The sequence below is a fragment of the Notamacropus eugenii genome, chromosome 2, assembly GCF_028372415.1.
Source record: "Notamacropus eugenii isolate mMacEug1 chromosome 2, mMacEug1.pri_v2, whole genome shotgun sequence".
Taxonomy (NCBI): Eukaryota; Metazoa; Chordata; class Mammalia; order Diprotodontia; family Macropodidae; genus Notamacropus; species Notamacropus eugenii.
The window spans coordinates 437261680-437286708 of record NC_092873.1 but is presented as its reverse complement, the minus strand read 5'-3'; the positions used below and the strand labels follow the sequence as shown (position 1 = coordinate 437286708).

General features: G+C 41.3%; 1 protein-coding gene across 2 annotated transcripts; it reads right to left on the bottom strand.

Moving 5' to 3' along the window:
• Positions 1–3944: 3944 nt before the first annotated feature.
• Positions 3945–24146, bottom strand: ADIPOR1 (adiponectin receptor 1). Of its 2 annotated transcripts, none has more exons than XM_072648176.1 (8): positions 24010–24146; positions 12409–12645; positions 11136–11252; positions 10571–10742; positions 8868–9054; positions 7773–7960; positions 5034–5227; positions 3945–4866 (listed from the first exon to the last, which is right to left on the bottom strand). In XM_072648176.1, the coding sequence occupies exons 2-8, from the start codon at positions 12547–12549 to the stop codon at positions 4738–4740; spliced, it is 1128 nt and encodes a 375-aa protein (XP_072504277.1). In that variant the 5' UTR covers positions 12550–12645; positions 24010–24146; the 3' UTR covers positions 3945–4737. The 2 variants fall into 2 exon arrangements, with proteins under 2 accessions (XP_072504277.1, XP_072504278.1); XM_072648177.1 differs by having other exon boundaries at positions 23966–24139.
• Between the last annotated feature and the right edge of the window lie 883 nt (positions 24147–25029).

Genomic DNA, 25029 nt, shown 5'->3' with positions numbered 1-25029 from the left:
AAGTTAAAGGGAATAAACCAGACTTTTGCAGAACCTGTCCATCCTCTAACTTTTCCCTGCCAAGTCACTAATCTCAAATCATATACGTCTCTGGCTAAAAGGCACTTGGATGGGTTTTGGCCAAATCTGGCTGCTGAACTTAGGGAATTTTAAAATATGAAGAACATAGCTCAGCCACATCTTTTTTTCAAGCTTCCCGTTTTTCATAAACAAGAAGCTACTGGTAACTTTTCCAGCTGGCTGTTTGTTAGGCATCTTGAACTTGATGTCCCATAGATCGCTTACTAAACAGTCCAAAACTGCACTCATCTTATTTCTTCTCAAGCTCTCTCTTCCACTAGTACTGCCCAGGGTACCATTCTCCTCCCTGTCACCTGAGCCCATAACCTAATTGTCATCCTTGACTCTATACTGTTATCTTCCCCTTTCCCCCAGCCAGTATTTTGCCAGGTCCTGCCAATTCTGCCTTCGAAATATCTCCATACATGGCCCCTTCACTCCTCTTACACTACCACTGTGCTGGGGTAGTGTCATCACTTCATGCCTAAACTCTTGCCACAGCCTTCTGCTTGGTCTCCCAGCCTCAAGTCTTTCTTTGCTCCTGCCCATCCTCTACTTAGCTGCCAAATTCATCTTCCTAAAGTGAAGGTCTGACTGCCACTCCTCAATTCAAAAAACTCCAGTGTCTTCGCTATTATCTCCAAGATAAAATATAAAATTCTGTTTGGCTTTTAAAGCCCTTCAAAACCATTTATTACCTTATTAATCTTATACTTTACTGTCCTCCAGTGACTTTCTGGCTATTCCTTATATAGGACACCCTGGTCACTAGCTGTTTCCCATGCCTGAAATTCGTTCCCTCCTCATCCCTAGGTCCTGGCTTTCCTTAAGTTTCAATTAAAAGCCCGTTCTCATAGAAGTTTTTCCCAACCTCCCTTAATGCTAGTGCTTTCACTCTGCAGTTATTTCCAATTTAACTTGTATATAGCTTCTTTGCCCATGGTTGTTTGCATGTTGTCTCTCCCGTTAGAATGTGAGCTTCTTGAGAGTAGGGACTTTTTTGCTTCTCTTTGTATCCTTAGCATGTAGCACAGTACAGGGCACATAGAAGGTACTTAATGCCTGTTGACCTGACCTCAAGTGGCACAGAGGTATAAGGAACCTATGAGATCCTAACTCTGTAACATTCAGTGACAGTTTAGGTACATACTAGATCTCTTAAGCTATGGGACATTTTAGACATATTCCTATTTTCTGGCCTGCTTTCTGAAGGTCAAGGCTTATCCCGAGTTTCCTTCACTACCCAATCCTTCCTCTGTTGTTCCTTGGATGCTCAGCATCGTTGGAGAATGTCACAAAATAAGGTTCAAACTTGGATGGTCTTCGTGGCCTTAGATGCCCTGAATGTAATAGACTTCTGCTCTAGTCAGCTACCACCACCTTATTTTCTTCTGCTTCACAGCCAGTCTTGTAGAAACAAGGAAAGGAGAGGGTACCTGATGCCTCTATTTTCTCACTAGCAACTCAGTCCCCCACAGTCTAGCGTCTATCACAGCTGAAAGCTTCTTTGAGGTCACCAAAGCTGATTTTCACTTTTCATCCTCAGATGACTTTTGGGCCTTTAACCAAATGACAAATCCCTTCTTGGAGTCTCGTTTGCCTTTGAAATACCACACTCTTGATTCTCTAGTCCCTGCTTGTCTTTTCTAGATCTTTCTCTTTGCTGAGGTTCTGTCCCTGATCTTCTCTTGCTCTATACTGATTTGATAATCTCATTCACTCCTATGGTTTCTACTACTAACTTCAGCCTTTATCTCCAGCCCAGATTTTCTAAATGCCAGACCCACCTCCAGATGCCTACCTGATATATCCCCTTGGATATCCTCAAATCACTTTAAACTCAGTGTCCAAGATTAAGTTTATGTTCAAACATCCAGTCATTCAGCTTATTTGATATTGCCCCCATAGTCTCTTTCCATTTGCCCTTTCTTTTCACTGTCACTGCTCTCATGCCTTTAACACCTGTCTACACTACTGCAGTAATTAATCACAGACTTTTAGAAGCCATCTGGTCCATTTTTCAGTTTTCTTCTTGCCCCTTCTAACCCTCTGCATGCCTATGTTATTTTCCTTATTCATAAACTGGGTTATAGGATAATAGATTTAAACTAGGAACTTAGAGGTTATCTAGTTGTCTCATTACAGATGAGGAAACTGAGGTCTATGGAGGTTAAGTGATTTGCCTACAATCAACACAGGTAGTAAATTAGAGATGAGGTTTAAACCCAAGCCCAGCCTCCAGATTCAGCAGGGTTTCCATTGCCATCCTGCTCTTGTGTCACAAGGGTAATCAGGCCTCTTCAGCACCTCCCTGTTCTATTATGAATGAGGTTCAAAACTCCTTAGCCAATCATTGAAGGCCCTCCCATCATCCATTATCCCCAAATTGGATTACTCACTATGCCCTCTCTACTATCCCCCATACTTCCTTTCCTTGCTCTGCTCCTGTTAGGTTTCTATTCATCTTTTTAAGGCAAACTCAAATGCCACTTTCAGGGAGCTATTCTGATGTTTAGTCTTTAGTACATCTAAAAGATTAAGTTTATTGAGGGTAGGGATGTCTTATATAAATCACTTGACTTGGGACCTAGCACAGCAGCAGAACCTGATTAAGTACTACCAGATTTTAATGTGTTGATATTTTGATTAAAAAACAAATAGAAACATGTGGTTTTCTAAGTCAATATACGTCCTTCAGGGATCCTTACATAAGGTTTATTGTCCCCCATTTCTATTTTAGTTTGACTCTATTACTCTACACAGTAGAAGCTTTTAATGTATTTTATTGAATTTAATTAAAATTTGAGCCTTTGGTTCACCTCTTTAGGTGCTACTAGGAAGTTCCATTCCTAGCCAGGGACCTGGAAGTTGCTTCTCGTCTAGATTTCTGGGTTAGGTATCTAGGTAACTAAGTACCTGGGTGTTCAGGTCTGCTGGAAGGCCAACAGGAGGTCAAAGGGAGTCTACCACAAAAATAATGAAGGCCTCAAAAGAGATCAACTGGCTTGAATATTTTTGTTTTCCAAGTCTGCTGGACACAAGTCAGTGCTGCCCTCCCTAGGGATATTGGGAAGATCTTACCAACTTCCAAATAGTTTCAAAGGCTGAAGATACTTTAACAGTAACATAGGTCCAGGATAAATTTACATCCTTATCAAAAGGTTGTAGTTTTAAAAAGTGACAAGAGCAATACTGATACCCAAATCTCCACTCCCTAAGGCTAATTATTCATGTTCCTTGCTTTCTTTTACAGTCACCTACTTCTGGCCAAACTACTTTATTAGCACCACTATCCGGTTTGGGATAGGGAAAAGAGGCAAATCTTGATTTTATTAATTAGGCCCTTTGATCAAAGTTCTAATAAGGAAAGAGATGAAGGCCAAGAGTCAAAGCAAAGTTTTCATATTATCGCAAGCTTCTGAATATTCATATTTTTTTGTCACAAGTCATTGAAAAATGGAGATAGTACTATAAATATCAGGTTTTTAATAAGGTAGAAAGTCCTCAACAGATCACTTTAGGTCTACACCTAGGTCAGTTGTATCATCTCAGTGGCTCAGTTTCCTTTAGTTTTGTTACTTTGTACCTGAGAGACAAGAATGGTTTTTACATTTTAAAATATAAAGTTTTATTGTATTAAAATGTAAAAGCCATTCTTAAAGTCACCAGGTAGAGGCTCTGGATGGGTTTCATTTTGTGGGCTGTTTGTTGACTCCTGGATTAGTTAAAGTCTCTTGAGAGAAAACAGTCTATGATTCTGTCATCTGAAATGAACTGGTTCATTTCAACAGCAATATAAATCTATAAGCCCCAAAGCACCTTCAGCTACTCTTGGATTATTAACTTAACAGATGCTGATTTAGCTTTTCAAAAAGGCACAGGAAGGCATGGAATGACCTCTTTATTAGACAACCCTAGGCAATAAGATTTTAACGCCCCTAAACTCCTCCTAAAATACCATATGTCTTCTTTATACGATCATAGTCTTTGCACTGAGATACACAGCAATGATAACAGGGCTCCCTTTTAAAGCTTAGTATTAAATATTAAATATTTTCTTTCACTTTAATTTTACATTACTCTGCTGGGGGAAGGGGGAGAGATAAGATGGTGGAGAGGGAATTAAAACAAGTTAGATGAAGCCTGAACACATTTCCATGATTAGCCGGCTTGGTAAAACTGGGTGGCTTTGTTCCTACTGCTGTATGTGCAGATCCAGGCCCCGGAAAGTTGGGACCAAGTTGTTTTCAAAAGTGTGCTATGAAAAGAGTGGACAGCTCTAAGCCAGGTTACAAAGTAGGAATGAGGGACCACTTTCTTCCAGAAAGAGAATTTCTGAAAAGACCCAGTTCTTTAGTTATTTCCAAAATGACTGGAGAAAGGGTGGAAGGGAATTTAAACATGAGTTTCAAAACACTGTCCTTGTGAGGTGACTGGTTGCTGTTCTGAGGAGGGAGAGGAATGATTTAGGCAGACCATCCCCTCCAGTCCTAGACATGGAAATTGAGAGTTGACAGCCCATTGGATGTAAGAGTGAGCTGAGGCTCAGTTGGTATGGAATTTACTAAGAGGTTTCTTCCAGAAACAGACAACTCAAGTCTTCCTTTCGCTTCAGCAAAGAAACAGTTTTTAAAAAGCACTTGGGAAGCTCCTCCTTTTTCCCTGTAGTAGATGGACTCAGAGAAGGGAGTCATCAGTGCAACCGCCTTCAAGGCCATAACGGAATTCCTGAAGGTTGGAGACACCATAAAAGTGGACAAAGGCTGCCGCCACCACCAGGACATGGAAAATCTGATGTGACTGGAACTGCAGAAAGTAGAGAGAGGCTTTAAGGCTAAAGGCACAGATAATTTAAATGTAAAAAATATATTTTTGATTAAAAGACTGATTACCTTCTTTATCTCTCAAGACCCTTTACTTAGCTTTGAGAACAGTGACCTCCCATGTCAATGATTAGAGGAATCAGTCCTTACCCATATATCAAATTTGCCAGGAAAGAAGCGCTCAGGGATTCGGGCAGCATACAGCCCAGCTCCAGTGATATACATCACAGCCATGAGGAAGAACCAACCCATCTGGCCCACTGTTGTGGCCTTGACAAAGCCTTCTGCAATAGTGAAGTGCATAGTGGGCACAACCCCACTCAAACCAAGTCCCAGGAACACTCCTGAGGGAAGAAGGAAGCAGATAGAGTAAATACTATGTGTTATTTTACCCATAACGTACCTATTTAGAATCAAGGATTTTCAGCTGGTATCTTACAGTAGAAATCTATAAATATCAATAGTAGTTAGCAGATTATGTATATTGGGTACTACATTTCTCACACACACATACAATGTGAGAAGAAAAGGAAGAGTTGTATTTGAAATCAATCTGGATAGGGCAAATCTAGATACCCTTTGTTTTTCTTTTTTGTTACATTTTAAGTTCCAAACTGTATCCCTCCCTACCCTGCACTATAGAAGATCGCCATGTGACACAGGTTTATAAATATATATAAAACCATAGTTTGCATACTTGTGTACATTAGTTCTTTCTCTGGAGGTGGATAACATCTTCCTTTGTACTTAATTTGCGTATAACACTCAAAATAACTTGTTCACAATTATTCCTTGAACAATATTGCTGTTACTGCATACATCGTTTTCTTGGTTCTGCTCATTTCATTTTGCAGTATTTCATTCAAGGCTTTCCATGGTTTTCTAAAATAAACCAGCTTATCATTTCTTATAGCATAGTATCATTCCATCACAATCATATACAACTTGTTTAGTCATCCTCCAACTGATGGGCATCCCCTCAACTTCCAATTCTTTGCTAACACCAAAGACAGCTGCTATTAATGTTTAGAACATATACATTCTTCCCCAGCCCCTGCCCCATCACCTTAGGGAAAAGACCTAATAGTGGTATTGCTGGGTCAAATAACTCTTTGGGCATAATTCCAGATTTCAATCCAAAATGGTTGGATCAGTCCACAGTTCTACCAACTGTGTATCTGTGTCCCAATTTTTCCCCATCCCCTCCAACATTTGTCATTTTCCCCTTCTATCAGTTTAGCCAATCTGACAGGTATGAGATAATATCTCAAAGTTGTTTTAATCTGTATTTTTCTAATCAATAATGATTTAGAGCATTTTTTCCCATATGACTATACAGGTTTTCCCATTGAAAACCTACCTGTCCATCCCTTTTAACCATTTATCAATTGGGGAATGACTTACATTCTTTAAATTTGACAAAATTCTCAACATATTTGAGATATGAGACATTTATCCAAGAAAGTGTGTATAAAATCCACCCCCCATTTTCTGTTTTCTTTCTGCTCTTGACTACATACATTGGTTTCATTTGTACAAAACCTTTTTAATTTAATGTAATCAAAATTATCCATTTTATGTCTCACATATTACCCTTTATTTTTCAAGGATTTCCAAGGACACACATTCTTTACCTTCCTGGAAGAAGTATTTTCATCTCCTCTCTATTTTGTTCCGAAACCCAAGGATGTAAATATTAGGTGTTTTACCCAAAGCCACACTTCCAACTTAAATGTGGGACATAGATTTCCTGGACTTAGCTGTAGTAGGTCACTTGGCTGCCAAATTCAGGACAGAAAAAGGCTGTGCCTGATGTTTTCACTTACTCCAAAAAAAAGGAGGAACTTTAAAGGCCTGATATCCAATGGCTACATATCTTTAAACAAAGAATGACTGGAAGATATGCACAAACAGCAGTAAGGGAGTTAATGCACAGAACTTACTTAGGAAACCTAAACACACTGCAGGCTGATGATAACTGCCAGTGGAACTCCTAGTAATGACAAGCTCCAAAGGTGTTTAGCTGAGGGGCTGCCATACCACTTACCAATGTTTGCTTTCAAAGCTTTTTATTGATAGAACCCAGATTGTAGCTAAGTTTTCTAACATATAGTGACTCTGAGTACACTGATTTTAACCTTTTGATCTTCTGAGATGTTTTTTTCCTTACTACTTTAAATCAAGAATATTAAAGAAGTCATATTTCTCATTCTAAGCTATTTTACTAGCTCCCCATGATCAGCAGAACATCCCTGAATAGTCCAATCTAACACATCTAAAAGCAGGAGGCAGTTCTGTGGCTCAGTGGATGGAGAACTGGGTCTGGAGTCAGGAAAACCTGGCCTCAAATCCAGCCTCAGACACTTAGCTGAGTTACTACGGGCAAGTCAGACAGTATAGTCTACAGGGTCAAAAAGAGTTGGACACAACTGAATGACTGAACAACAAAAACAAGTCAGAAAGACAAGAAAAATGGGAGAAATGTGTCTCTTTTGCCATATGACCTGTTATATATTTCCTGTCCACTTCCATATTTCTATTACAGCCTATAACTCTATAGACTGTTTCTCTTCTCATCCTTTCCCCAATTTTAAACAATTCACCTTAAAATTCCAAAAGGTATGATTCTTCTACCTCAGAAAAATCCTGACTCCAAAACTTATTTTTTTTACCTTGAGTTATCACTCACTCACTCTGGTCTGTTACCAGATTTCAAAGGAGTACTGAACTTTGCCTTGAAAATTCACTTAAAGGTCTGAAAGTAGATTCAGAGCTCACCTGGGATTCTTAAATCCAAGAGAGGAGGACCCAAAACTCAAGCCCCTTGAGTTCCAAATGAATCCTAGGCCAACCCTTGGCCCTCCTGTGTTTACAACATATTTGCCTCACCTGCTCTTGTTTGCCGATGTTTAGGTGTGGCAAAACGGTCCCACTGGGCCACAATGATGGCAGAGATGCCCAGGACACAGACAATGGAGAGGTAGATGAGCCGTGGCTGTGGAGAGCAGTAGAATGAGTAATAGAGCCAGGGGACAAAGCTCCCCATGATCAGTAGAGCAATCCCTGAATAATCCAATCTAAAAACAAATCAGAAAGATAAGATCAATCAAATGGGAGAAATGCGAGTGTCTTATTTGCCATGTGACCTGCTGTATTTCCAGTTTCTAGATTTCCTTTATAGCCTATAACAACTCTTTGGGCTGGTCTCATCTTTTTCCCAGTCTTACACAATCTACCCAGCCCTCCCTCATTCAAATCAAAGCCAGCTGTAAGTCATGTCATCATCTTAATGTCATGGTCCTCTTTGAGAACGAAGGACAAACACAACAAGAACAACAGTCTACTCTTATCCCCTAAAATTCAAAAAGGTACAATTTTTTTTTACCTCAGACTGAAGGGGACCTAGACTCCAAAACTTAGTTTTTTCCCTTAGTTTTAACTACCTTCCTTATCTATCCAGAGGGTGCTTGAAACATATGGGTGCTACCAAAACCCAGCCAGATCTGAGTACATGTTTACCAGCCCTTTGAAAACTTTTGGTCACACTGGGAGTTAGAAAGAGTACGTCAGTACGTCAGTGAACTGACAGATATATGGGGTTTCTAGGACTGCATGAGCAGCAGAGATAAACTCTGAAGAAGCACTGACTGGTAGGAACACACAAGTGACTACACCCTGCTCAGGGACCAGGTCAACAGAAGGTTAAGTTATCACTGGGTACAAGGTAGGCTGCCTGCGTGACACAGGGATGGATCATACCTTCACTGTGTAGGCAGAAAACTCCACAATAAAGCACTATGTTGACAGGACTATAATAAATTTTTGTGAAGAGCTAGAGAAAAAGGTGTCACCCTACAGCTCTTAGCTAATCTGGTTAGCAGCAAGGAAGAATGTGTGGTGCCTACAAAGCAGGCAGTGGGGGCTGCCACCTGAGTGATGACAGAAGTTCAGGAACCTCTTTCTGATGATGGTCTTTTGACTCACTTGGAAAATGTCCGGGAAACTTTTTCTGAATGACAATAGACGGTGTGAAAGAGCCAGGAAAAGCTGAGGCAGAGCACAGCACCCAGAAAAAACATCCCAAAGACCACTTTCTCCTGTAGAGGGGCCATGAAGTACATATTTGGTCTGAGCATGGTCAAGATTCCCAAAAAGAGAAACAGCAAAAAACCTGTGGGAAGAACAACCAATGAATAAAAAGCATGGATCTCACTGGTATGGAGCCTGTTATATTGCACTGCATTCTAAAAAGAAAAGGTTTGAAGGAAGACAACGTAAGGGTCAAGCTGGAGGATCTGCTACGTACATTTTCAGGAAATAACTACATTAATACTCTGTGAAAAGGGCACGATTTCATGTGGAGCTCCACTGCTTAAACCTTTTGTTTTAAAACATGGAGATAAAGGATTAGAAGAAAGGATATACATTTCCATGCTTTGTACTTTCAAGAGACCATTTGGTTCAAACTGTCTCTTCCATTTCTTACTTCCTGGCTATAAAAAGGCTGAGGGAATCAACCAATCAGGGCTAACCTAAAGTCCAGCCCTTAATTTGTTCTCTCGCTGGGGAGGGAGCTTCTACTTAATTTCATTTACAGGTGCCCCATTCCCTTGGCATTTGAGTCAATGAAAACTTTTGCAGTAGAATGACCATTGGAATTAGAATCAGAAGGCTGGAGTCTGCTCTGCCTGTGCAGCGTTGGGCAAGTCTACAAACTTTTCTGGGTCTGTTTCCTTATCTTCCTATTACTCTTCAGGGTACTTGTCATCCCGAGTCAAAATCTAGGTATCATCCTTGATGCCCCCCTCTCTTTCACCTCCCATATCCAATCTGTTGTAAAACCCTCTTGATTCTCCTTTCACAATATCTCTTGTATATATATACTTGCCCTTCTATCTTTTGACACCCTCATCACCTCATACTTGGATTGCTGCAGTAGCCTTTTGGTTGGTCTCTGCCTCAAGTCTCTCTACACTCCAGTTCATCTTCCACTCAGCCATCAAAGTGATCTCTGAGGCACAGGCCTGACCATATCACCCCACCCCACTCCAATTCAATAAACCCCAGGGTTTACCCCATTACCTCCAGGATCAAATATAAAATCTTCTTTTTGGCTTTCAAAGTGTTCAGTAATCTGGCTCCTTCCTAAACCTTTTCTGTCTTTTCCCACACATTTTGTGATCCAGTGACAATGGCCTCCTTATTGTTCCTTGCACAGACATTCCATCTCCCAGCTCTATGAGTTTTCACTTGGCTATCCCTTATGCCTGGAATTGTTTTCCTCCTTGTCTCTACCTCCTAGATCCCTTCAAGTCTCAGGTAAAATTCTACCTTCCCCAAGAAGGTAGGATTTCCTGATCTCTCTTAATGCTAGGGTCTTCCCTCTTCAATTACCTCTGATTTAGCTGGTCTATATCTTGTCTGGATACAGTTGTTTGTTGGTTGTCTTCCCTATTGACAGGGAGCTCAAGGGCAGGCACTGTTTTTGCCCTTTTTTGCATCGCCAGTGCTTAGCACAGAGAATGCCACATGGCAGGTATGTTATAAATGCTTGTTGCCTTGACTTGTTTATAGAATGAGAGGGTTAGAATATGTGGTGTTTAAGGTCCCTTCAGCTCTAAATCTATTGTTATATGAGATGAGAGGTTGAACTGTCACGCTATTTAGCCTCTGATTCTACCACTTACCAAGCAGATGGGTCCAAATATTGCCAGTCTCAGTGTGGATACGGAAGATGCTCTTAAAACAGGCACGGAAGGAAGGCATGGGTGGTCTGTGACCATGTAGTAGGTAGTCATTGTCCTTCAGCCAGTCAGGGAGCACATCATATGGGATGACCCGCCAGCGTCCTTCCCATACCTAAAATATACATAATTCTTCCAGGCAAGCTCCTGTGGACTGATGCCTCTCTGTGGGCAGGATTCAAAGCAAATCTTGAGTGAAGCTGGCAGAATCCTGACCCATATTTTTGCCAAGTCTCTTTAACACCAGGCACAGGAAGCAGCAGAATCCCTAGGTGATTAACCAGCCAGCCTTACCTCTGATTTACTTCCATAATATAGTTATAACAAGAAAAAAAAAGGAAAAAAGAAAAGCAACATTCCTCTTGGCCCCCAAAACACACAGATGCAAATGAGAACAATTCTGATCTATCATATGCTTGGAATTGGGGCTACCTTTTAAACCTCCTGTCCCACTCCCTCATCCCATGGGTTACTCCCCAACTTCAGGAAAAGCACCCACAGTCAGCACCTTATATACAAATTCCTCCATCTTCTCCATGGCATGGTGGGCTTGGAGGGGTAATGTCAGTACTCGCACTTCTTCTTCTTCTTCTTGGGGTACTGGACATGTTTGCTCTTCTTCAACCTGTAGTAAGGAAAGCTCAGGGTTCATCTGTCAATCACTTTTGTTTGGTTATTTTAAAAACAAAATATCCATGGTTTATCACACATTATTTTGAATATGCTTCATGTACTTAGTTTGTCCCTGGTACATTACACAGGACCAGAGAAGCTTAAGTCTCAGCACATCCTCCCCACTCCACAGGATCATGTGGCCTCCTCCCCCAAAGCCTAATCCCTACTGAGCTTAAGGTATTTATTTATTAAACAGAAAACTGAAGACTCTATTGAGATGGAGTTTGCCCACAGCTTGTCCTTTGAGGCACTAGGGAATTGGGGCAGCCTTTTCTATCCTAAGCCTGGATAATTCCTTCTACTTTCTACTTGAGGTTCATAGATAGATTTCAAGGGGTCTGTGAACCTAGGTGGGAAAAAATGGCATATTTATTTCAATATAATTGGTTTCCTTTGTAATTCTATGTAATTTATGTTACATATTTAAAACCATTATTCTGAGAAGGGTTCAACAGCTTGCCAATGGGATATAGGACCCCAAAATGGCTAAGAAGTTTGGCTGTTCTCTGATCATTAGGTACTCCACTCTTCTCCCAAATGCAGCATTTGCTGCTACCCCTATTCCAAGACACTCAAACCTCCCCCCCCCCAAAAGACCTTTCTTTAAGGAATTGTGCTTTGTAAACAATTCTGCAGACACCAATTCAAGCCAACCCCAGATTTTTTGGCTCTGAAAGCATCTTATTTTGAAATGATAGAGACAGAAGCAATCAGATAGAGCCTAATCTTTGAAGAACTTCTGTCTCAAATGTCATGTCCACAGTATTCTCAAAAGTAACAGTACCCCCAGAACTGGCTACACAATTGGAAGTTGATTGATTGATTCCTAGTACTCGAAGGCTTTAACCCAGTCAAACAGACAGAAGAACACCCAGACACCAAAAGGGACAACACTTTTCCCTTTATGTGTTTTGATGCTTTCCACTTGGGACACTTTCCCCCAGAGTTTCTTGAATGAGACAAGGCCTTTCCTATTATTCAGAGCTAAGTGATGTGAGCTGTGTTTTCTGTTTGGTTTCTCCCCTTGGACTAAAACTACAAACTCTTACGGTGGAATCTGACAGACTACTTACATTCAAGGCAACAAATATGGGAAAGTTACTTACTTTGGTGGAACTGGGGGTCATTCGTTTACCCTTCTCTATTAGTAGGGGTCCCAGCTCAGTGAGCTCCATTGTGTCTGCTTCTCGGTTACTGGCTGGTGCCCCATTGCCCTGCCCCACCACAGATCCTTTGCAGGAAGACATCTGGTTGGCACCCCCCTACAACCAGCAACTTCAGTATGGTTGAAAGTTGAAGCTTTCCAGTCTTAGGGGGCAGAGATCTCCCCTTGTTGGTAGACCCTAGGAAAAAGCACACAAACACAAAGCATATTTAGCAAGTTATGGTTTTTACACTGTCATTCTGGTAGTCTAATATGGAACGAAAGGCAGATACATACACAGTTGTATAACCCTCCCTCTGCCTGCCAAAGGCCAATAATCTTCAAAACCAGCACAAGGGTGGAGATTACAACCAGTTTGACCTCCATGTTGACAGAAGAGTCATTAGCTTTAAATAAATTCTATCTTACCATCCTCCCACTGAAATGTTACCCTTTATCAGAATCCCACTAATCTACAGACGAACAGACAACCTAACATCAACACACTGCCCAAAGATCTGTGGTTCAGGCACAAATTTGTCACCACAGAAGTACAGCTATCTCCTAGTTTTCCCCTCCCCCCATTCTTCCAGAGAGAGAATTCTCCTAACTCTCTAGAGGGCCCATCCAGTCCACAGAAAAGCTCCATTTTGAGAATGAAGAACAAAAACGTTGAAGCCAAAACAACCACAGCTTGGAAAGAACTAAACTATAAATGTATTCAGTTTTGTAAATGAGCAACCACACCTGTTTTCCATATAAAAAGAGTGTGTGTGTGTGTGTGTGTGTGTGTGTGTGTGTGTGTGATTGCCCAGAATAGTTTAGCTCCAAGTGAGTTCAAGGAGGTTGGTAATTACAGGATTATTATTTAGATTTGGAAATCACAAACACAAGTAATCCGGAATAACAATCACCCTCCAGCCACCTCCTCCCATCCTCATAAACAAGCAAAAAATTATTGCAAGCAGGAAGTTGGAGTCAAGTGGGCATAGCATCACCCTAACTCTGCCACCCAGGTGGCCCAACAAGCTTTTCAGTAGCTTCCTTTGACCACTTCCAAGACATATTTTTGCCCTGAATTCATTCAGACCATTTCTTTGGACACCAAGAACACATGCAGAGGTCCTTTGTTAAAACCAGGTAAACTAAACCTTACTTTTTCCAGGAAAAAATCCCACAAAATTCCATGAATTACAAATAAATCAAAAGGTCTCTTAATTCCTATGTGATGGATATGCAGACTGGCCATGAAATTGAAGGAAAGTGACCAAATTCTTTTACTATTTCATGAATCGTTGAATTCCAAACTAATTGCAAATTAATATTAGTTAGTTTGGGAATATTGCTAAATTCAGGCAAGGACAAAACTGTAGTTTCAAAGCATGGATGATATACAGAACACCCAAACACTGCTTGAAGCAATCTAAACCTTAAAAAAAAAAAAAAAAGAGAAAAATTACCAGTTTCCATACAGAAGACCCCTTTCTGGTACTAATGACACATTCCTTATTCCTTGCTAGAAATAATTTAAATGTGCAAAATAAGATGTGCAAAACAAGAGACACTTGCAAGAAGAGAGGAACTCTGGAAGAACAGGAAATAGGAGGTCCCTAGAAACCTACAAAGTACAACCAATGTTAAGAGGAAACATTGGGAAATCCTTTCTTGGTACCAACAAGTAACAAAATAGAAACTTCCTCAAACTAAAATACTAAAGAAAAAAATTCACATACTTAATATACAATTCATACACTTAAACCAAAACAAAAAAACCACTGATACCTGGCATCTCAGAGAAAGAGCGATCATCCCACAATACGAGCAGCCTCAGAAACAGGCTGAAATTTGTTCTTGTTTTCTAGGATGGTGATACCATGTTCTTAGCAAGAGATCTCCATCTCTTTCCTGACTGTCACAGAGAGCATACTTCAAACTTCCATACAAGCAAGTGGGCTAGATAAATTCTGCTTCCCTTGCCATTACCCAAGCTTCCCCTCTCCCCCTTTGTCTAACAGAGAAACCAGAGGTCCTGTTCTACCCACTACCTACTACTATGGGCAAGTCATTTAACCTCTGATAGTAAGATCTCAATTTAGAGATGCAAGAGACCTTAAAGATCATCTTACAAATGAGGAAACTAAGTCAGAGAAAGGTTGAGTGACTTGCCCAAGGTCATACCATGCAAAGCTAGGGTTTGAATCCAAGTACTTTGACTCAAACTAGATCAAAGCTTCTTCCCCACTGACTAGTTCCTTCATTTGTAAAATAAGAATAAGAAACACTACTTCCACTACATAGGCCTGCTGAGAGTAAAGTGCTTATAAAAGGGTGTCCCAAAAAGTCTTGGTGCACTTTTAAGCTTTAACTACTTAAAACTGCACTAAGCCTTTTTTGGGGACACCCTGAATAAATATATTTGCTAACACATTCATTTTCTGCAGAATACAAAGATTTACAAGATATTCTGTCCTTAAGAAACATACCATCTAATAGGGAAGATAAGGCACATGCATATAATACAAGGCAGTAAACTGAAGAACACCTTTCAGCACATGTAGTCCTGCTTTTGAGTGTAATAGCTTCACTAGATAGAGGTAGCAAACAAAATACAGGTACAAATTTTAAGGTGATTACTCACAGGTGAACAGAATAAAGTCTAGTTTTGGTAATAGTGCTCATGACTTTCCTTTCTAGTCATCCATGTCTAGCTCTTTCTTTATCTTGATAAATCTATTACCTTGACTGTTCTAGTACCAAATTTTGCTGACTCTCCTCCTTTCTTATTTTGTCTTGGCTTCCAGATCTTTTTTCTCTGGGCCTTCAGCTCTCCCCTCCTCAAATGAGCTGGTTCTGTGATTTTGCAAACCCTCCAGAAGAAATATCCTGAGTTTAACAACCAAAAACAAGCCAAGTCATTAATATATCAGATGTGTCCTCACATACACAAGTATATACAACGGACATCACTTCATCCCTGAATGCAAAATCCAGAATCCTGTTTGGTATTCTGCAGAGTGGCAACAGAGACAGGGCAGGAAGAGAAGCAATTAGAGGTCTAACAAGAGAAAGGAAGAACAAATACAACACATGAACACTGCCCAACTCCAACTCAAACAGAGTGGGCTATTGGCCTTAAGTCTTGCATAGATTGTACAAAGTGATAAGCAAGTTATTTTGATTTCTATCACAAAAAAACAGTCCCAGACTTAAAAAGAATTAGTGAGGCCTGAGACTAGAACTAGGGAAATAGTTTTTCCTTGTTTTCTTTAGCTCTTGTATGTCGTAGAAGAAAGATTCCCCCAGAGTTACTTCACCGAACATGACGGTCTTTTCTTTTTTCAAATATAATGGATCTAAATTCAGTGTCTTGGTGAAGCTGTTACATTTTTATGGGATTTCCAAAGTCCAAGCTTTTTCAGTCAATAAGCTTTCTAACTGCAGAGAACTAAATCTTGAGAAAGAAAGTAGTTAAGAAGGCAAAAAGGCTGCTCAGATAAGTGTAAGAAAAACCTCTGTCAAACCAGAGAAATGATTAGATTCCATCTTTCCTATTTTTATATTTTCTCAAAATTTTAACATTCATTTAAAAAAAAAATGTGAGTTACAAATTCTTTCCCCTGCCATCCTTGAGAAAGGATGTAGATTATATATATGTAGTCATGCAAACATATTTCCATTTTAGCCATGCTGCAAAAGAAAACAGATCAAAAATCAAAACAAAAACCCCAAGAAAAATAAAGTTAAAAAAGCATGCTTCGATCTGAATTCAGACTCCATCTTTCTGAGGTGGACAGCATTTTTCATCATGAGTCCTTTATAATTGTTTTGGATCACTGTATTGCTGAAAACAGTTAAGTCATTTACAGCTGATCATTGTACAATACTGCTGTTACTATGCATAATATTCTGCTCACTTCACTTTGCTTCAGTTCATATAAGTGTTTTCAGGTTTTTCTGAAAGCATCTTGCTTCTCATTTCTTATTCCACAACAGTATTCCATCACAATTGTGTACCAAAACTTGTTTAGCCATTCCCCAACTGATGGGCATCCCTTCAATTTACAATTCTTGCCACCACGAAAAGAGCTACTATGAATATTTTTGTACATATAAGTCCTTTTTCTTTTCTTTTCATCTCTTTGGGACACAGACCTAGATGTGATATTGCTGGGTCAAAGGGTATGCAGTTTTATAAGCCCTGTGGGCATAGCTGCAGATTGCTGTCCAGAATGGTTAGATCAATTCACAACTCTACCAACAGTACATTAATATCTCAATTTTCCCACATCGTGTCCCACATTTGTCATTTTCTTTTTCTGCCATATTAGCTAATCCGACAGGTGTGAGGTGGTACCTCAGAGTTGTTTTCACTTGTGAATCCATCTGGATCTGGGGATTTTTTCTTAGGGAGCTCATTGATGGGGCTTGTTTAATTTCTTTTTCTAACACAGGGTTATCTAAGTATTCTATTTCCTCTTTTGTCAATCTCAGTAGCTTACAGTTTTGTAAATATTCATCCATTTCATTCAAATTGTTAGATTTACGGACATATAAGTAGGCAAAATAGCTCCTAATAATTGCCTTAATTTCTACTGGTAGTGAATTTACCCTTTTTTAATTTTTGATACTAGCAATTTGATTTGCTTTCTTAAAATCAAATTAACCAATGGTTTATCTACCTTATTGTTTTTCCCCAATAAAACCAGTTCCTAGTTTTATTTATTAGTTCAATGGTTTTCTTAATTTCAATTTTATTAATCTTTCCTTTGAGTTTCAGGATTTGTAATATGATGCTTAAGTGGAGATTTTTAATTTGTTCTTTTTTCTATTTTTTTAAGTTGCATTCCTAATTCAATGATCTGCTCTTTTACTATTTTATTGATGTAAACATGTTGAGGTATATAAGTTTTCCCCTAAGCACTGCTTTAGCTGCATCCTATAATTTTTGGCATGTTGTGTCATTGTTGTCATTCTTTTTAATGAAATTAATGATTGTTTCTATGATTTGTTCTTTGACCCATTTATTCTTTAGTATTAGATTATTTAGTTTCCAATTAATTTTTAATTTGTTTCCATGGCCCCTTATTGAATGTATTTTTATTGCATTATAGTCTGAAAAGGATTATTTAATATTTCTGCATTTGGTTGTGAGGTTTTATGCCTTAATACATGTTCAATTTCTGTGAAGGTACTATAATAGCTGAGAAAAAGTTCTGTTTCTTTCTGTTCCTATTCAATTTTCTCCAGAGGTCTATCATATCTTACTTTTCTAAAATTCTACTCTTCTCCTTAATTCTTTTTTGTTTATGTTTTGGTTAGATTTATCAATGATTAGAGCCCTAATCCCCCATCAGCTGAAGAGCTGACTCCCATCTCTTGGGACAAAGAAGCTTTCCAGGTCACTTAGTCTATACAGTTTTTTGAGGTTGGAGGAAATTTATTCTTGGTAACAGAATAGAACCTTCTTTCCCTAGGGACACAAACAAACTGGCTCAGTCAGGTTCTACAAGCCACCCTCTCTCTTCCACCTACCTACCTATTGCTTGATACAGAATGGGGAAAACTTGACTTTCAGAGAACACATGGGATCATTAACTTAGGGTAGAAAAGAACATCAGAGACCATCTAGTTTTTATCCCTCTTTCACAATTTTACAGATGAAGAAACTGAGATCCAAAATTGCTAAGTGATTTGCCCAAGGACACCCAGAAAAGAAAGTGACAAAAGCAGACCAGGATTCAAGCTAAGGTACAAAGGTCTAAATACAATTCTCACATCGCTGTATTTTTATTTATTTTTGCAGTGTAGCTATTTTCTACAGAATGGCACCACACTGCCTATTTCTTACGGACTAAAATGATATGGGCTAAAAAGCAGCTCATGAGAGATAGTAAGCTCTTGTGAATGAAATTCTAAAAACATAAAAAGAAACAATTCCCAGAAGGATGGAAAGAAACATTTATCAAGTACCAACTATGCACCAGGAACTGCACTAAGCACTTAACAAACATTATCTCTTTTGATCAACAACCCTGGGAGGTAGGTGCTATTATCCCATTTTACAGACAGATGTTAAGTGACTTGCCCAAGGTCACACAGCCAGTAAGTGTTTGAGGCTGGCTTTGAAGTCAGATCCTCCTGACTCTAGGAACCATGCTCTAGCAATTAGGCCACCAGCTACCTACCTCAGGAAGAGGGGAGGAATAAAATGAGTTGTCTGAAGAATGAATGAAAAAGCACTCCCCACCAAATACACAAAAAACTCGATACAAGAAGATATATAAAGCAAGGAACAAGACTGAGCCCTGATATAGCTCAGAATGAGCAAAGGATAGATTAACAATTAAAGGAAAAAAGGGCTAGTTTTTCAAGCTGTACTGGGGAACAGAGGAGCATCAAGGAAAGGAAAGGGCTAGAACTTGGGGTGTTAGGATAATGATGGCTGACAACAGAAAAAAAGGCAAAGCTGCTCAATCTGTATTTTGCTTTTGTCTCCTTTGCCAAGGAAAATGACCTTTGGACTTGGAAGGTCATAACAAAAATGGCTAAGGAATTGACAGAAATCAGACAGAGCTTTCTTAACTGAGTTCAAGCCATCAAGCCCAAATAAACTACAGCTTTAGAGACTAAAAGAACTGGCGGGTGATTGCTGAACCACTTCACTTACTAGTGGCAAGATTGTGAAGTATGAGAGTGACTGGCAACAAGACTTGCAAAGAATAAATGAGGCCATTCTCAAAAAAAGGGAAATAGCTAGCATTCCTAGGCGGTGCACCACAGAGGTGTCAAACATGGCAATCACATTGCAAAACTAAATAGAAATACAGCACGGTGAGAATATGAATATGTAGTTTTTCTAAGTCACTCTGATCCTTATGTATCATTTAGTGGACCTTGCTCCTATTTAAGTCTGACATCACTACTTTTTAAAGCACTTTACAAATATTATCCCATTTTATCTTTATAATAATCCTGAGAGGCACATTTTACAGATGAGGGTACTGAGGCAGATACAGGGTAAGTGAATTGCCCAGGGTCATACAGTTTGAAGTTGTTAGAGGCAGAATCTGAACACAAATCTGCCCACCATGTCACTTAACTTTTTCAAGAGGAAAAGAAGAACTGCAAACTATAAAACAATGAGCATGACTTCAAGTTCTCTTGGAAAAGTCTAGATCAGACTACTAAATAATAAACACCTAGAAAAGCAAGTGATGACCACAAAGAGCCAGGTCATACCAGACTTGGCTAATTTCCTTTTTTGATAAGATCATTAAACTGGTAGATCAGGGACATACTAGAGATATATTTTATCTAGATTTTAGCAAAGCATGTGAAAAGTCCTCTCATACGTTTTTACAGAAATGATGAAATGATATGAGTTAGAGGCAATATAACTAAGAAGACTAAAAACTGTTAGATTTAGGAGTGGCATAAGTCACACAGAGGTAGTGCACCACTGTGGTCACTGTTTCTGGGGAGGCCGAGGCTGCTGGACTGCGTGAGTTCAGGAGTTTTGAAAGCGCCAAAACCAATCAGTGTCCTAAGACTAGCATCAATATGGCAAGTCCCTGGGGAGGAGAGGGTCATCAGACTACCTAAAGAGGGTAAAACCAACACAGGTTGGCAAAATAGGAGGTCAAAGTCCACATGCTGATATGTAAAGAGGTTTGGTTTGTGAATGGCTGCTGCACTTCTAGCCTGAGCAAGATAGAAAGATCAAGTCTCAAAATAACCAACCAAACACATATTAATGGTCCAGTGTCTACTTGGAAGGTCTCTTGCAGCGTGTATCTCCCTAGGGTTCTGTGCTACTCAACATTTTTATCAATGCCTTGGATAAAGGAACAGATAGCATCCTTATCAAATTTTCAGATGACACAAATATAGAAGGAATAGTTAATATGCTGGATAACAAGTTTTGACAGGCTAGATTACTGGGCTAAATCAAATATGATAACATTTAATAGGGACAATACCAAGTCTTAAATTTGAGTTGGGAAAAAAAAATCAACTTTATAAGTATAAGATATGGTAGGCATGGTTAGACACAACAGGTTATTTGAAGAAGATCTAACCTGTAGGCTTAATGTGAATTAACAGTGTGGCAGGATAGCTTAAAAAGAAAGCAGAATATTGAGCTGCATTAAGGAACTGCTTTCCAGGAAGAGGGGAACCGTTCTAATCAGACCACATCTGAAGTACTGTGTTTTAGGGAGGAGATCAGCCAGAGGAAAGAGACTGGGATGGTGAAGGGGCATTTGAGGATCAGCTGAAAGAAATGGAAAAGGGAAGACTACAGGGACACAATAGCTGTGTTTAACTGAAGGCCTGTTATTGGAACGTAACTCAAAAGGATCATCAGCCTTGCTCTGCTTAGCCCAGAAAAAGCTCCACACCATCAAGGTGCTGATGACTGATTCAAACTCCTGAACAGTCAAAGTGATTCCATGATGGCACAGTCTGCTTTGGAGTTTGTGGATTTCCTCTCGGTGACCATCTTTAAACAAAGACTGGTTAACTTTTGGGGTGTGCAGTAGAAGAGATTCTCTTCTTCTCTCATTTGGCCTAGAGAACTACTCGGGTCCCTTTCAGCTTGAAAATTCTATGACTCTAATATTCCTCCATGAAGGAAGGGAAGAGAAATTTCATTTTAAGGGAAAAACCAAGAGAAGGGGTTACTTTCTGTAATTCTCAGGTCCCAGGATTCATCTCTTACTTGACTGTCAAGTAGTACAGGTATCATAACTTTTTGGGGTAACCTTTTCCTGGTAATGCAAATCAGAAGACTAGGTTCTTATACTTGTTACAAGGCAGGTTTGCTCTTGAAACACAGTGATTAAAAATCTAAAAAGCGCACAGAAGATTAAGAGGCAAAGTCATTAGCATTCATATCTGGTTTTCCTACCAACCTCTGAACCTGGAAGGCACCATTTGTTGGCTAGAGGTCTGTTACATCTAGCTTTCAGTCATCTTAATTTGCTATTTATTGCCAATCCGACTGGTCAATATACTCAACTATCTTGAACAGAAGGGTCTTTACAGATTAATCCATTTAGGCCATTTTATGTTAAGGAAACTGAGGCACAGAGAAATGACATGCCTCACCTAAGATTCCACAGATACTAAGTGGCAGAGGCAGGATCAGACTCCAAATCCAACACCCTTTTCACTCTATAGAATATGATAATGAAGAAAGGTTTCTGGTCTTACTAAGGTCAGATAGGTAAGGAACAATATCAGAGAAATAAAAAGTTAATAATGACCTTGCTGGGTACATGTAATCAAACTTAAGTCCTTAGAATTGATCAGCTAAGTGATTTGAAGCTAATTCAAAAATCCCAAGGATCTATGAATCAAGATACCCTCATATTTCCATCTACACAGTAACAGTATCTACCACAATACCTATAACTCTAAAGATCTTAGGTGCTAAAGGTCTTTTGTGTTGACACAGATGCCCAGAAAGCTGCTCAAATCTCCCAAGTATGTGGGTTTATGGTAACCAGCTAAATAATAGGATTACTGATAGGTTCAAAGTAGCTTCATCCAGTAGGTGTCAGCAAATAAAACTTTCTCCAACATGTCCTATAGGAGGAGAAAAATACTATGCCTGAAAGATGGAGCCAATTTGGTCTTCCATCAACAAATATACTACTAGGTACAGGAGATATAAAGATGAGTAAGATATAGTTCCTGCCCATCAGACATTTATAAACTTAGATGAGGTGAAAAGACAACTGACACAAAATCATATAACTAGTAAAAGTCAGTAAGAGTTAAAAGACTTTAGAGGAAGGAAGATCTAGAATAATTTCCATGCAGGGTGATTAGGAAGTGCTTCACAGAAAAGGAGTATCAAAGCTTGGCTCGGAAGGTTTTGAAGCTGTTTGTAGGATGTCAGTCTATAAGCTAAGATAATCACAGGATTTTTTTTAGAGCTGAAAGACTTTACAGACTATTTGCAAATGGGGAAATGTGAAGGGTAAGATATTCTAAGCAGGATAAGCGCTGGGGAACAACAAGAAATGTTCTCAGAAACACCAAATGGACTAATGTAATTGGCACAACTGTTAGTAGGGTAGTAAGACTCTCCAAAGCTCCATGAAGCAAGAGCATGGAGGATCCTGGTCATCAGACTAAGGAGTTTGTATTTCATGTTTTGGACAACAGAGAGCCTAACGGATGGTAATACTAATTCTCACTACTTGTTGGAGTTACCTTAATACTCTGAAGGGAAATGGTCTCTTAGTCAAATGTACTAATATTTTGCAGTCCCTGGGAATCACAGAATTCTAAGAGTTGTTGGGACTAGAAGCTTCTCAATTCTCAGTCCAGTCTTAAGACTCAGTTCTACAGGGCTCTCACTTCAAGCTGAGTTTCCAACAGAAATTCAAGTTCTAAAGGCTAATTTCAACCAACATATCATCCTTTGTGGGAATAGACATGCTTTCTAAATTCCTTTATAGGAGGAAATCAGACAGAAACAATTCTTTTGATAATTCTATCAGCAAAGCCCCACGAATGTAGCCCCCCAGTCTTATTTCTAGCACTGATAGCTGCTGCAAAACCTCAAAAACCCCAAAAGCTTCACCATTTACCCAGGGTTAAGGAAATGCCCTGTAGTCTAGGTGTCACCTAAAGTCTCAGAATTAGTAGGACCTAAGTCAAACTTTCCGGGGTCTATCTCCAATACTCCCCCCCCCCCGGAGTTTCCTAGACTTTCCTGCCACATTACTGGCACAATGGGGTACTCTCGATTTAGTTCCGTCCCAAACCCTGACAAGGTAAGCATAGTTACAAATGTCAGAAACTGAAGACTTAGAGATAAATCTGGATGAGGTGGTTCTTAACCATTGTGAGTCACCGACCCCTTTGCCGAAGCCTGGGAGCTCCCCTTCCCGGAATAATGCTTTTAAACGCACACAACAGACTACACAGAATTTGCAAAAGAAACCAATGATGTTGAAATACAATAATTAAAATGTTCAAGCAACCTGGTTCCCCGATGCCAGGTGAAGAACTCCTCCTCTGGACAGAAAACGTCCACGGCCTTTGCCCGAGTTCCCCTGACCCCGGGGAGAGCACGGAGGGGGGCCCAGCACAGTCACCACGGCGTGCTCGAGGACTGACGGGGGGCGGGGGGGGGGGGAGCGCGGGGGGGGGCGGGGAGCGCGGGGGGGGGGGCGCGGGGGCGGGCACTTGCAATGTTCCAGCCTGGAACATCGGAAGGCAGAGATTTCCTTCCCGTCGAAAACGTGTCCAAGCAATCAGGGCTTTAGGGCCAGGGCTCGCCCTCGCTGTCTGGGCCGGGGCCCCCCACGGATGACAGCGTCCCGGCGAGGTCCCGGGAGACTCCCGAGCAGCGCCCCAGCTCCGGCCCACGCACAGCTCGCGGCGTTCAGTCGTCCCCCCCAGCCCCCTGGAGCTGCAGCCCACGGCCCCCACACCACCCCAGGTTGACAGATCGGCTGACAGACTGGGGCACCCCGGGGGCGGGGACGAAAATGTTTACCCACCGAGGCCCCGGCGAGCCCGGAGACCCCGACCCTGGCACACTTACGGGCCGAGCTCCGGCGGCGGCGGCGGCCGAGGGCTCTGACGGGGCCGCCTTCCCCGGAGCTACATTCCCGGCGCGGGCGGTGACGCCGGCCTCGGCCTCGGCCCCAGCGGCGGAGAAGCCCCCACCCCCCGGGGACGCGGAGGCGCCGGCCCCGGAAGGAGCGCGAGAGGGCTCCGCGTCACCTCCGCCCGGCGGAGCCGAGAGGCCAGGCGGCGGCGGCGGCGGCAGCGGCGGCGGCGGCGGGGCAGCTTCTGGAGGTGAGCGCTCGCGGGGCCTGCCCCTCGGCCGTCCGCTCCTCCCCGCCCCTCCTCCTTCCTCCTTCCTCCGCCCCGCCCCCTGCTCCTCCTCCCTTCTTCCTCCGGCCCCGCCCCTCCCCTTCTCCTCTTCCCTCCTCCCCGCCCCCCTGCTCCTCCTCCCTCCGCCCCGCCCCTCTCCTTTCTTCCTCCCCTTCTCTTCCCTCTTTCCTCCCCCTCCCTTCCCCTCTCCGTTTCTTTCCTCCTCCTCTCCAGTCTCTCCACTTTATCCTTCTCTCTCCTCCTCCTCTTCCCCTCTCTTCCTCTTTTCTCCATTTTCCTTCTCCTTCCTTCTCCTCCCCCTCCGCCTTCCCTTTCCTCTGTCCTCCTCCCCTTTCCCTTCTCCTCGCCTCCCTCTTTTCACCTTTCCTCCCCTCCTCCCTTCCCTTCTCTATACTCCTTCCCCTCTTTCTTCTCCTTTCCCTTCTTCCTTTCTCCCCTTTTCTCTTCCCCTCCTCCTTTTTTCCTCTATCCTCCTTCCTGCTTTTCCTCCCCTCTCTTCCTTCCTCTCCTTTTTCCCCTCCCACCCTCTTCACTTCCCCTGCCTTTTTTCCTCTTCCCTTCCTTTTCTCCTCCCCTCCTCTCCTCCCCTCTTCTCTTCACCTTTCCTTCTCTCCTGTGCCTCTTTCTCCTCCTCTTTTCAGTTCCTCCATTTCTTTTCCTTTCTCCTCTTCCTGTTCCCTTTTCCTCCTTTTCCCCTCCTATTTCTGCCTCCCCCTCTCTTTCC

What these genes read in the sequence shown, in the direction of transcription:
- ADIPOR1 (XM_072648176.1), bottom strand. Translation starts at nt 12,549, where the DNA reads ATGTCTTCCTGCAAAGGATCTGTGGTGGGGCAGGGCAATGGGGCACCA. An exon ending in TGACCCCCAGTTCCACCAAA is followed by an intron (nt 11,253 to 12,408) that starts GTAAGTAACTTT and finishes TCCTTACTACAG; the next exon opens with GTTGAAGAAGAGCAAACATG. An exon ending in TGGAGGAATTTGTATATAAG is followed by an intron (nt 10,743 to 11,135) that starts GTGCTGACTGTG and finishes TGTATATTTTAG; the next exon opens with GTATGGGAAGGACGCTGGCG.